The 13,281-nt window shown below is 36.2% G+C and overlaps 1 protein-coding gene across 1 annotated transcript; it reads left to right on the top strand.

Moving 5' to 3' along the window:
- The first annotated feature begins 439 nt into the window (after positions 1-439).
- Positions 440-13,186, top strand: LOC131546055 (cytosolic carboxypeptidase 1-like). The gene is made up of 6 exons (XM_058785365.1): positions 440-604; positions 2,365-2,431; positions 2,692-2,813; positions 11,883-11,950; positions 12,052-12,115; positions 13,137-13,186. The coding sequence occupies exons 2-6, from the start codon at positions 2,388-2,390 to the stop codon at positions 13,184-13,186; spliced, it is 348 nt and encodes a 115-aa protein (XP_058641348.1). The 5' UTR covers positions 440-604; positions 2,365-2,387.
- The last annotated feature ends 95 nt before the right edge of the window (positions 13,187-13,281 follow it).

The raw sequence follows: 13,281 nt of genomic DNA, 5'->3' as shown, positions 1-13,281 counted from the left end.
CTAAAATAATTTGTGAAAAATAATTAATAAAAAGTATATAATTATTATTATTATTAGTGGTAGTAGTAGTAGTATTTATTTATTTAGACAAACAAAAGTACATATAACCAAACATGTCAAGGGTATACAGAAAGAAAAAAAATACAAATTTCATTTTTCATTTTTCAAAGTTTTTACTTTTAGAGATATTGTTTCCAAATACATTTTAATGCTTTAAGTCGTTTATTCAAAGGTAATAAATAAATAAATAAATACTAGATTTTTTATCACCATCCACTGAAAAACTCCAGCTTTTCCTTTCACATCCAAAATAACTGACTAATGGTTTCAGTCTAGCTTTTTTTTTTTTTCACGTCTGTCGACGTTACGTTACGTCGGCTGCGCGTGGACGCTGATCTGTAAATCATCTGTGCGTCAGTCTGGCGTGGTATATGGCGTACAGATCATGGATTCTGCGTCAGCTCTGTTGCTGGACGCGCCCTCACTTCCGTGTGTGTTCGGGGATAGAGAGTAAATAATAACACCGTCAGGGGGCTTGTGTCTGTGTTGCCAAGAGAACGCGGTGTGAGGAGTTCAGATGGCGCAGGTCTCGCGTGCTTTAAAGGTTGGTAAACGCGTGTATTTTTATTTCTGCTCCGATGTTTTGCTCTTGCTCTGCCAATGACAGAGATCAGCTGTCCCGTTAGCGGATCTGTGCTAACAGCAGAGCTTTCTCTGGAGGACAGGTGGATCTGACATGGTCATGAGTTGACTTCATGCAGGAGGGGTTTTAGCAACTTAATAATTGATAAGGACATTGAAATTAATTATTCATTAAATGAACTGCATCTTACTGTAATCAACGTCTTTTGACAACCTAATATAAAAACAGTATTTTTGATGTGCAGCGTTACTTGCACACTGGCCGTGGCTCAAAACCAAATACACTCCCTACATAGACAGCTTGTTTGGGAGCCTATAATGCCCTAAAATGGCTGTCTTTGTAGACAGTTCTGTAGGTTTCCTTGTCCAAAAATGCTGTCAGTGTAGGCAGGTTGGCTATAATACGTGAAAAAAAAAAAAAAAAAAATAAATTTGGTAACTCTCTAGGGGTTGATGCTTAAAAGTGCAGTCTATGTGAACGGAAAGAATATGATGCCAAAAAATATGATCTCTGTAGGAAGCTCAGTAGATTTTTGATGCCCAAACATGCTGTATGATGAGCTTTGATACCCTTAATACTGTATATATTAATAGTCTTCAATGGTTTGATGCCCAAAATTGCAGTCTATATAGGCTAAAATGCTATAATACCCAGTAATGTTGTATATGTAGGAAGCTTAGTAGGTTTTATTGATTTAAAAATGCCGTCAAATAGGCTTTGATAGTCGAATTGCTATATATATATATATATATATATATATATATATATATATATATATATATATATATATATATATATATATATATATATATAGCAATGTATATATATTAGAAGTTCTCTTGGGTTTGATGCCCAAAACTGCAGTCTATGTAGGCCGAAAGGCTATGACGCCCAAAAATTGGATTTATGCAAAGCAGTCAGTAGATTTTGTTGTCCAAAAAAAAAAAAAAAAAAAAAGGCTTTAATAACCTAAATGTTGTAGCCAAGTACTGGAAACTCTCTAGGGTTTGATGCCTAAAATGCAGTCTATATAGACAGAAAGGCCATAATGGCAAGTAATGCTGTCTAGGTAGAAATTTCAGTAGATTTTGATTCCCAAACCTGATGTCAAATTGGCTAAATGCTGTATATATTGAAAGCTCTCTATGGTTTGATGCCCTAAAAATGTCCAAAATATATAGACAGAATGACCATGGTGCCCAAAAATATGATCTAAATAGAAAGCTCAGTAGATTTTGAGGCCCAGAAATGGTGTCCAATATACTATGATACCCTAAATGTTGTATATATTGTAAGCTTTCTAGGGTTTGATGCCCAAAAATGCAGTCTATATAGCTATAATGGCCAGTAATGCTGTGTAGGTAGAAGGCTCAATAGGTTTTGATGACCAAAAATACTGTTTATGTAGACTGATAGATAATGATGCCTAACAATGTTGTCTAGTTTGGCAGCTCAGTAGGCTCTGATAGGTAGGTAGCTGTATAGGTAGGTTGCTCACTAGGTTTTGAGACACAGCCGTTGATATTGATTAAGATTCTTGCTGCTGTTTTCTATCCTTGAATTGGTAGGGTACTTATGGTTCATGATTGTGTGAAGTAGCCTTCCATAGTGTTGCTGTATAAGCTCGGCATGATTTTAATGCATTAGTGTGACTTGATACTCTTTATAAATTAAATTAGATTTTCTACATAAACGCATTTCTACATTTTTCTTCCCCTCAGCAGTCAGTTTGACGACTTATTGAATGTGGCAAGACATGAATAAACCCAAAATGGCTGCAGAAAAAAGGTTAGTTTTTTTCCCCCTCTTATAGACACACACACACATACACACACACATCTATTGTTTATATATGTTTTATATACAGTTAATATATAAATTGTGTATAAATTGGTTCCCAACATTACATTCACACACACACATTCATTAGCAGCTCTGTGATGATGGTATGCAGTGTACAAAGATTGCTGAATGTCTGATGTTACCTAAATAGGTGAGCTTTGATGATGGTGTACTTTGCCTGTTGTGATGGTTTCTTGTATTCCTAGTGCTTCCCGGGTGCTGATGTTGCTGAGTCAGCTGGAAAGACTGAATGAGGAGCCAAAAGTCTCTGATAATGATGCCATTCGGCAGATCACAGGCAAAATCCTTCACCTCATCCAGACTCAAGGTGACTTGACACACACACACACATACACCAAAAAGATGCATTCATACAGTGAGAGGGATCATCACCTTCACACATGCACAATGACACCAATATTTAGTCGAAATCAAATTGAACTTTACTGTCTAATTACAAGTGTCTGATCTTTTTGTGCAAAATCAGAAAATAAAAATATTTGATTTGATGATTTATCATCAGAATTACCAATTGGTTAACTAATGCTAACAACAATAGCCAAATAGACATTGTTTTAGGCTACTGTTGTATGGAATTCATATGGACTTTTGCCAGTAATATATATATCAGTGGTGGGCCGTCAGGGCCAGCAAAGCCTTTTCTGCTGGCCTAAACACTATCTGAATCACAGACTTACATTTTAATGTATTTTTCCATGAATGTGTGTTGAATTAATCCCAATAGTCTATTGGTTGCACTGCTTCCAGTAGTGTATATTTATGATAGAGCATTTATCCAATCATATTTCATATTTCATTACATCATGTGTTGCCAGGGTCAAAGAAATCTGCCTTAAGGCCTTCAGAACGAACAGCGCAGGCGCCTGCTGCTTAAAATAAATGGCAGTGAAATTGTTGCATTAACCAATCAGATTTCGAGTTGGCGTCACAAGGGCCATCTGGCAGGCATGCGATAACATCAGTATTTTCGCGTCCTTTGATTGGATAATTGAACTAGTCAGAGCTATCGGACTGCGCAAACTAAATAATAATAATAAAAAAATTATATATATATTAGTGCTGTCAATCGATTAAAATTTTTTATCGCGTTAATCACAGTCATGGACTGTGATTAATCATGATTAATCACAAATTTTAAATACTAGGATTTACCTGTAAATGTGTTGAAATGAAGAAATGCATGACAAACTAGTTTAAGGAAACAGAACCTTTCACACTTCCGCAGGTATGAGACATAATCCTTATTATTCTTTTATCATTATTCTTTTGTTTTTATTCAGCCATTATCAGCCTTTATACTGGCAATAAAACGTTTACCAAGCCACATCGCTTCAATCCCAGTATACATTTACTGAACTATTATCAAAAGTATTTCTAAATAAATACAACAAAACATTTTCTTGCGACCTGACGTGAAGTATTATGACAAAATGCATTACGAAGAAGAGTTGGACCTGTTCTGCAGGTCCATTAAAGCTAACATTAGCATCATGCTTCATAAGACAATTTATGAGATTAATAGTACACTTTTACTCAGAACTCACTTCAAACCACCATCGAGTGTTTGTAATAACTTCCTTTTGCGATCACATGTGGAATTTGCTCATTTACTGTTGTTAAAATATGCTATTTATAGCCTTTTATATCGCTGCACAAATTAGCATTTCAGATGTACACATTCCACTCAAGAAAATCTCATACAAATATCCTATCGTATATAGTGGCTGTTGTCATGTTTATTTCTGCTGTGTAAAAGCCTTAACATGTATGCTCTGCTGAAACTCGCATTGTTTGTGATGTTAACCGCCTCTCCGTTCTTAAGTTGCCAGGGATACATTTCAAGTATAAGACACATTAGTAAAAGGATCTATTTTAATTTTTATTTGTCTATATACACCTTGGGCGGCCGCGGTACATTATAAAAGTAGCCCAAAAAACCGCAACCCATGGCTCTGTAATTTTTCCCGCGACTGTATTTTCAAAATAGCCCACTAGTGCTGCTGCCCTGGTAACACTGGCTTGCTGTACCCTCATCACACAATGATAGATAACCTTCTGCGCTGTGATGACGGGAAGAATTTGGGGTCAAACCTTATCAAACGATTAATTTGCGTTAAAAAAATATTAACGCATTCAAATTTTTAGATTAATCGCATTCGTTAATGCATTAGCGTTGACACCGCTAATATATATATATATATATCTATATAAACTCATAATGGCTGCAAGAAGAGAAGAAGTTGATGTGGTCGCAGACATCCTTTCAAAACCATTTTCAAGCACGGCCGGACACTTACAAGCTACCGTGCATTTGAAAACTTTTGGGGAAACCCGGGTGGATCTACAGCTCAATGAACAAGTGCGCAGGGAAACGGAGCTACACAACGAAAAGGTGAAGAAAAATGAAAAGACTAATAGACCGTGTTATATTTTTGGGTAAACAGGAACTTTCATTTAGAGGGCACGATGAAAGCGCTGGATCCACAAATAGAGGCAATTATTTGGAGCTTCTTTCTTTTATTGCTGAAAACAACACAGTCTTACATTACCACCTGTCCACTAACAAAGTGTTTTGTGGGACGTCAGGCAAAATACAAAACGACCTGATTAATGCTATTGCTGAAGTGATAGGAGAAGAGATAAAAGGGGAGATCAACAAAGGACCTTTTGTCGCTGTCATGGTAGACGAGACCACAGACGAGAGTAATGCAGCGCAGCTCGCACTGGTCCTGCGTTATGTGATGGACACAGGTGTCAAGGAGCGGTTTGTCAGATTTGAAGATGTTACTAGTGGCAAGCGAGCCGATGACATTGCTGCTCTTATTGTCCATTTCTTGGAGGAATATGAATGTATATATAAAGTTATGGCACAGTGTTTTGATGGCGCAGCCTGGCAGCCGTCATGTCATCTGGACTAAATGGGGTGTAGGCTAAAGTTAAGGAGAGGGCACCTATGGCCTTATTCATACACTGCTAAGCACATCGGCTGAATTTAGTACTGACTCAAGGGGCATCAAAGCTCAAAGAATGCAAGATCTTTTTTGCTCACTTAAATGGCCTAGCTGCATTTTTCTCCAGATTCCCTAGGCGCATGCAACTACTGGACAATATTTGCCAGCGGCGTCTTCCTCGTGTGGCACCAATGTGGTGGCAATACACATTGAGATTGGTCAGTACAGTCTTTGAGAACAGAGTTGCCCTAAAGGAGCTGTTTCACCACATCCTGGAACATCATGATGAGTATGACGAGAACGCTGTGCGTTGTGCTGATGGATTTAATGCACGTCTGGATGATTTTGAGTTTTGTTTTTTGCTTCACACATTTAATGGGATTTTTGAGCATTCAGATGTGCTTTTTGCAGTACTACAAAACAAAACATTGGATATACAATTCTGTATGGCAAGGGTGAAGGAGTTTTGTGACATCATTGAGCGAGAGAGGGGCCGATTTGATGAGACCTACAAAACCACTGCGTGCATCTGAGGGCACAGAGAGGCCCAGCACAAGGCGACCTTCGTGGATACTACCACCAACTCTACAGAAATGTTCTGGACAACATTCTCTGCCAGATATGGAACGGATTTCAAGACCATGAAAAATTAATGTTTCTCTCCCTCCTCGACCCCCAGCAGTTTCAAAAATACCAGAAAAAAATCCCGCATACAGCGTTCTCCAGCTTAACGGAACACTATTTGATCTGTCCTGGCTAAAAACAGAACTGACTGTAATGTATGCGATGACTGATTTTGAAGGCAAAATTCCAGATGAAATCCTTAATTTCCTTCAGCAGAAAAATCTGTGTGAGAGCATGAGGCAGCTGTACGCATTGACATGTTTGGCGAAGACTATCCCTGTGTCCACTGCTTCTGTCGAACGGACATTCTCAGCCCTAAAGCCAATTAAAACTTGACTTTCAGCATTAGCATCCATGGCGAAAAGGACTTATTGTTGGAACTGAAACTTTCTTTAATCATGCTTTACTTTGTCAGACAGGTTCTATTTAAGCGATTTCTTGATTCAACAGTTCTGGCAGTAATCAGACCTGGGTGTGTCTAGTGAAATTTAACTCAGCTTTCTAAAATAATGTGGTTAATCACAGTTCTTTCATGATTTAACAGGAGGGGGCAATTAATTTTTCATGTAGGGCCAGGTAGGATTGGACAGCTTTTTAAAAAAAAAAAACAGGAAGGGGGCAAAAACCTTTTCACGGCAATATAGTAATCTACTACTGGTTAACATTAAGGTTCTAAAGGTTATGGCATATGGCAATTACCCACCTTAGTTTTAAGTAAATAATTTTCTGTGAGTGTGTGAGACTTCTGGTTCATTAGCCGCTGTGGGGAAATAACGAAGAAGAACAAAGTGCAGTGAACGGTAAAACTGTTAGCGCTACAAACTAGTGTGTTCATAATTAAGATAATTAATTTTTCAGTGGTAAAATGGGGGTGTGAATGGCATTTCATGTTTATATAGGATATATTGTAATATGTGCAGTCTTGAATTGTGCAGGTTATCACATTAGAAATGATCAGCTTTCCTCCAGTACACGATGCAGTGAGAATGGCCCCTCTGTGCTGGAATATGATTCAGATGTTTCCATTAAAGCAATTAATATAATATTTCAATCATGACAACTCTCAGAATAGCTTTAGCATGTTAATGGATATGACAATGTTACTATATTTGGTTTTGGCAGACTAGATCTGCAGTGCATGCTGCTGCAGAGCAAGTATATACTTGCTAGTGCCAATATACAGAGACACGCTGCTGTGAGCATGTCAGATATGCCACTGCTGCATGAATATGCGTACATAAATCTCGCAGCTGATCTAGACAAGTGGTGCTGGGGGAGGTGGAGGGTTTCTGAGAGTGCCCTGCAAGACCAGTTTACAGCAAACATTGAATCTGACTATTAAATGTTGAGCAAGCAATCTCAGGCCATCCAGTTTATACCATGTAGTAAAATAAGTGATTGCTAGCAGAATGCATGTGAAGGACCTATGAGTCTGTGCCATCTGTGCATAGATAAAATAATCAGGGGTTCAACCGTAATTTTACGAAGGTACGAGATTACTTTTTGTGCGCAAAAGAAAACAAAAATAACGTCTTCGTCTAATAGTTCGTCTCCATCCCTGGCACCATTTTGGAGAGTATCCACTGAACGCAAACAGCGTATGCTATTCTGTGTCAGCTGCGTCACACGGATACGTTGTTTATGTTCAGATCAAAGTGCAAACAACATAGACAACGTATCCGCATCAAAAATATCTTAATTTGTGTTCCGAAAATGAACGGAGGTCTTACGGGTGTGGAACGACATGAGGGTCGTAATACAGTAATTAATGACAGAATTTTTTGGGTGAACTAACCCTTTAATAACTACAGGCTGCATCCAAAATCGCGTACTTCCCTATTCTGTAGTACACGAAAAACAGTATGTGACAAAAGAAGTATGTCCGAATTCACAGTACTCCTAAAAGAATAGGCAAATGTTAAATGCGTGATTTTGGAGTGTGCATAAAATGGACTTTTTACACTCCCATGAGGCCAAGGGATAAGATTTATGAATGGCTGTGACGTGTCTCAGCGAATGTAGTAAGTCCAGATTGCATTCATACTTTTGCGGTCACAGAGTAACTACTTATTTTAAAAAGTACTTACTCAAGGGAGTATGTGATTTCAGACGCAGCCACAGTCATTTGCTTTGTTTCTAAATGAATCAACCGGTTCTGAATGAATCATTTGGATAAAGACAGGATTGGGCTGCCACCTACTGGCGGTTTCAGACAAGTCTAAACCAACCGTAGTGAAGCACCAAATTATCACTGATCACGTTTTGATCAGTATCAGACCCCTTACATAGACATTTTTAAACTTTTACTATTATTTTATTTGCATGCTTTTCTCAGCCAGTATTAATCTAATTAATTTGATTAATCACAGTGCATCATGTAAATAATTAAATTAAAATTTAATTGATTAAAATGTCTCGATCGGATCATCAAAAACGCATCTTAAATGCGGGTTGAAATAGGCCCTGAGATGCTGAGGTGATCAGCTGTGAAATGTGACTGCTCTGGGACATCCAGTATTGGTTTGTTCTTCCCCCTGACCCCCGCTGCCCATAACCATACACCGCATATATGTAATATCTCTAATGTCTGCACTGTGACCCCCACACGATACCGTCAGCAAGTGTTCCCACGTCTCCCAATGGTCACTCTGTCGTTCTCTCTCTCTCTCTTTAACCTTTCAGTTCCCCTTCTCATTCTCAGTCATATCCACTGCCGCTGGTGACTGTCATTGATCTGTTGGGCTTTGAAGGCGTGTGTGTTTTGACTGACAGCACCTGGGCAGAGGGAGGGCTCTGCTTCAATGTGAAATATGATTACACCGGTGTAGAATTTCCCTAGTATCAGTGTTATGGATGAAGCGCTGGAGTGCGTTGAAGTTATGAGAAGAGGCATAAGAGTGGGTTGAGAATAAAGATGGACTATAGAAGCCATGCCAGAAGGAAGACAGGCGGTTTGTGTCGGCCCCCGTGCAGCCCCGGTAAGATCAGAGCGGGATATGTTCTCACACAACTCCGCATTTAGATTCGGCGAAATGCATCATTCATTATGTTTAGCTGCTTCTTCCAGCTGCTACTCATGTGAAATGTTTCCAAACAATGCTTATGATACATGATGATTAGTTATTCAAAAAAGCTTCACACTTAACTAAGTGTAGCAGCCTCTACGATAAATCAAATTTCATCTCTTTTTAAATTTTAAAATGTTAATTTTATTATATACTGTACAGCAAATCTCAACTGCTAGATTGTTTATATCATCATCATAAACTACTCTTAAAATTAGACATTATAGTATTTAACATTAACACCATGATTGTCTGTAAAGCTGTAATGTGTATTGTGAAAATGTATTTGTATACAAATAAAATCGATTTATAATGAATGTTATAGTAATAGTCATATTAATTTGAATTTCAGCTTTATTTGCCATTTTATCAATAAAGTTAATTGCAACAAATCTTTCACACTCAACTAAACAAATCTGTATCTCTTTTTTAAACTTTATCATTTGATACATAATTTCAATTAATAAATATATAGGATTTCAGCGTAATAGTAATAATTATAAGTTTCATTTTAACTCATTTTAATGATAAATTTCCAAACTTGCATTCTATTAAACAAAAGTCTAATTATTTAATGCATTGTTCTTTCATCTATTTAATAGTGAATTGTTATTTATTAATAAAATTATTTTTCAGTATATTTCTAAAGCAAAACAGTACTTCAGGTTGCATAAATGTTTAAATGGAATTAATTTATGAACTCAAGCAATTAAATGAATTCGGCTCATTTTAGTTTGAAATTTCTTAGCATGTTCTTACCATTTGGTTCAGGCTGTTCTTGTTAGTCTATACTTGGCTCCGTTTTGAAATGCGTTCAGGTTTTTTCTGATCCCTGCGGTTACTCCGTGTCCATTGGAGAGTTGAGAGTGATTGAAAGCATGTGCCGTCTCAGCCTGACATGTGTACTCTCCAGCCTTCTGCCGTGTCACCGGTTTCTGATTTGCACAGCACTTTTTATTTATGTGTGTGTACATCCATGCTGGGATATGTAACAAGTTCATATGCCGTTAATGGTAGATGGAGCGCCTGCGTCTCTCGTGCGGGTGTTACTTAAGATGAGTCTTGGCATGTATGGCTCGATATTTTAACACCAGCCAAACTTCTTATTCCTCACGAGGTGTTGATTTTAGAAGTTCCACTGCAGGATTATAATGTTCTTGACCGCTCTATTTTTTGTGATGTTTCTCAAGTTCACTAAAGACGTGTTGAGTTGACAGATGCTTCTGTTGTACTTTGTGCACTATTATTAGGACATGTCAATATTTTTGCCAAAGGTTTAGCGTCAAATGTTGTGTGATAAGTCTCTCTCTGTCTCTCTCGAAAAGGGAATTTCATGTGGTTTTCATGCATCAAAACAATAAAAGTTTAATACAGCTTTATATTTTCTTTCGGGCATTAGACTGTGTCATTTTTAATTTGATTGTTTTGTTTTTTTCTGAGCAAAAAACAATGGCTATTATACATTTTTACCATGATTTACAGAAAACAATGTCATTTTGTGTAAAAATAGTTTATATACCAAAAATCATTTCAGGCATATTTAGAACACAAATCATTATATTACATTAAAAGACTCTATTTAAGGCCCCAAAAAACTAATTCATTGTCATTTAAAATCTTTGCCAGTCTTTGGAAGTTTCCTTCAAACCACTAGGTTTTACCCATTTAAAAAATCATACAATTTTGTGTGAGTAGCACTTTTATCTGTTTTAATAAGTACAGGTCAAAATAAGTATGTTTACATAAATATATCTGTTACACTGAATGACTATGGAACATTATTTAACCCATATTTTGACATTTTATTTTCACAAAAGTTATTTAAAATATTAAAATAGACACTTTAGTTGCATTTAATGTTTTATATGTATATAAAATTACTTATGTAAATTAAATTGGATGCAAAAAAGTAATGTTGTGAAAAATTTTGTAATGTTTTCCATTTTGAATTTATTTCTGATCCTTCAGAAATCATTCTAATATGCCGATATTCTGCTCAAGAAACATTTATTATTATTATTATTAATATTTTTTGTTATTATTATTATTATTATTATTATTATTATTATTAATGTTGAAAACAGTTGTTCTGCTTCATATTTATGTGGAAACTGCTTTAAAAAAAGATAAGTGTCTTTACTGTCACTTTAATCAATTTAATGAAACCGCTATAGTTAAAATATTAATTTTGTTCATGAGATCTAAGTATTTATTTATTTATTTGTCTATTTTAGTTGGGCCAAACTCAGCATGGTCTGTATTAGGCTACAGATAATGCAAAATTATTATTCAGATTGTTACTGAGGCAGATTTCTCTCTCTCTCTCTCTCTCTCTCTCTCTCACACACACACTCTCAGTTGGTCAAATGCCATACTAAAACATCTCAGTCATTCAAGGCCTGTGTCATAAAAGACTCTTTACTGCTTGTGTTCCCAGGTCTCTGCCAAGGATACATTTTTTGAGTGCTACAAGGCTATTGGATTTTAAAGGTGTAAAATGAGATGAATGTGACCACCTAAACATGTTTCAGAAAAAGACAAAAGGGAAAGATAAAATATCAGGAAATATAAAAACATATAATGCTAGTCATCTGAAAGTCAACTAGCCTGTGCTTGAGCAGGGGACTTGTTCATAACATAAATGATCCTATATATGCTGTATTTAATTCAGTTTAATTTAAATGCAACAGTTGAATCATGGGCTGTGTGTTAACGGTGTGTCTGGTCATGTTTTAGAGAAGACCCGTAAGGAGGTGGGGTCTAAAAGCTCTGGCGGGATGGAGATCATTCTGTCGTCTCTGGAGGTATAGTACCATCACGCAGAACTGATGATTTTAATCACATCTGTTTATCTCAGCTCAAGTTGAAGTGTTTTTCAGCTGCTAATCCACTTGATTTGGTCCAGAATACACAGGATTTGCAGACCACTCTCAACATCCTCGCTATCTTGAATGAACTGTTGACTGTGGGTGAGTTTCAGTGTTGTTATTGTTACTAAAACTAAACCCTAAAACTATCATTTGTTTTGTTACTTGAAATAAAGCTCAAATAAAATAGATTCAAATCAGATATTAATATTAGATGCCAAACTTAACCCCATAAAGCATACTGTATAATTCGATTCCCACATTTCTAAGACCTCTTACTGTCATGATCATTTTGCCTGTTTTAGTCAAGTCACCTTTATTTATATAGCGCTTTTAACAATACAGATTGTGTCAAAGCACTTAACAGTATCAAATTGGAGGATAGAGTGTCAGTAATGTATAATGATAAGATTAAACACTCAATTTTCAATTTTCAGTTAAAGGCATTTCATTATTGAATTCAGAGATGTCATTGTCTAGCTCAGTTTAGTTTAAATATTATCTGTGCAATCAAATCGGCGATAATCGCTAGAAATTAAGTGTCCCCAATTTTACACAATTTACACCATTAACTTTTGTATTGTTTGTATATTTCAAAATAAAGATTTACTGAAGCAGCTTAGATTTGCTTTATTATACATTTTATCAATTTTGTTTTGGTTTTTGAATTTTTAAAAAATATATGATTATCAGGCTTTTGAGGGTTGTTTATTTGTTTTATTTCTCAGTCATCATTTAATTGCATTATATGTTTTGCCCCACAATAAAAAACTACAGAGCTGTGATCATAAAACTCATGTCATTTTCATTGATCTTGAAAATGTCATTTTCCTACACTGAATTGTATATTTTGCTCAGTTTGGTCCTCTGAATAAATTTTTTTTTTTTTAAGAAGTCTGAGCTTTAAATTTATGTATTTATTTATTTGTCTATTTTAGTTGGGCCAAACTCAGCATGGTCTGTATTAGGCTACAGATAATGCAAAATTATTATTCAGATTGTTACTGAGGCAGATTTCTCTCTCTCTCTCACACACACTCTCAGTTGGTCAAATGCCATACTAAAACATCTCAGTCATTCAAGGCCTGTGTCATAAAAGACTCTTTACTGCTTGTGTTCCCAGGTCTCTGCCAAGGATACATTTTTGAGTGCTACAAGGCTATTGGATTTTAAAGGTGTAAAATGAGATGAATGTGACCACCTAAACATGTTTCAGAAAAAGACAAAAGGAAAGATAAAATATCAGGAAATATAAAACATATAATGCT

Source organism: Onychostoma macrolepis, chromosome 08 (genome assembly GCF_012432095.1).
Source record: "Onychostoma macrolepis isolate SWU-2019 chromosome 08, ASM1243209v1, whole genome shotgun sequence".
Lineage (NCBI taxonomy): Eukaryota > Metazoa > Chordata > Actinopteri > Cypriniformes > Cyprinidae > Onychostoma > Onychostoma macrolepis.
The sequence above is the reverse complement of the archived record's forward strand: the minus strand, read 5'-3'. Positions and strand labels throughout refer to the sequence as shown.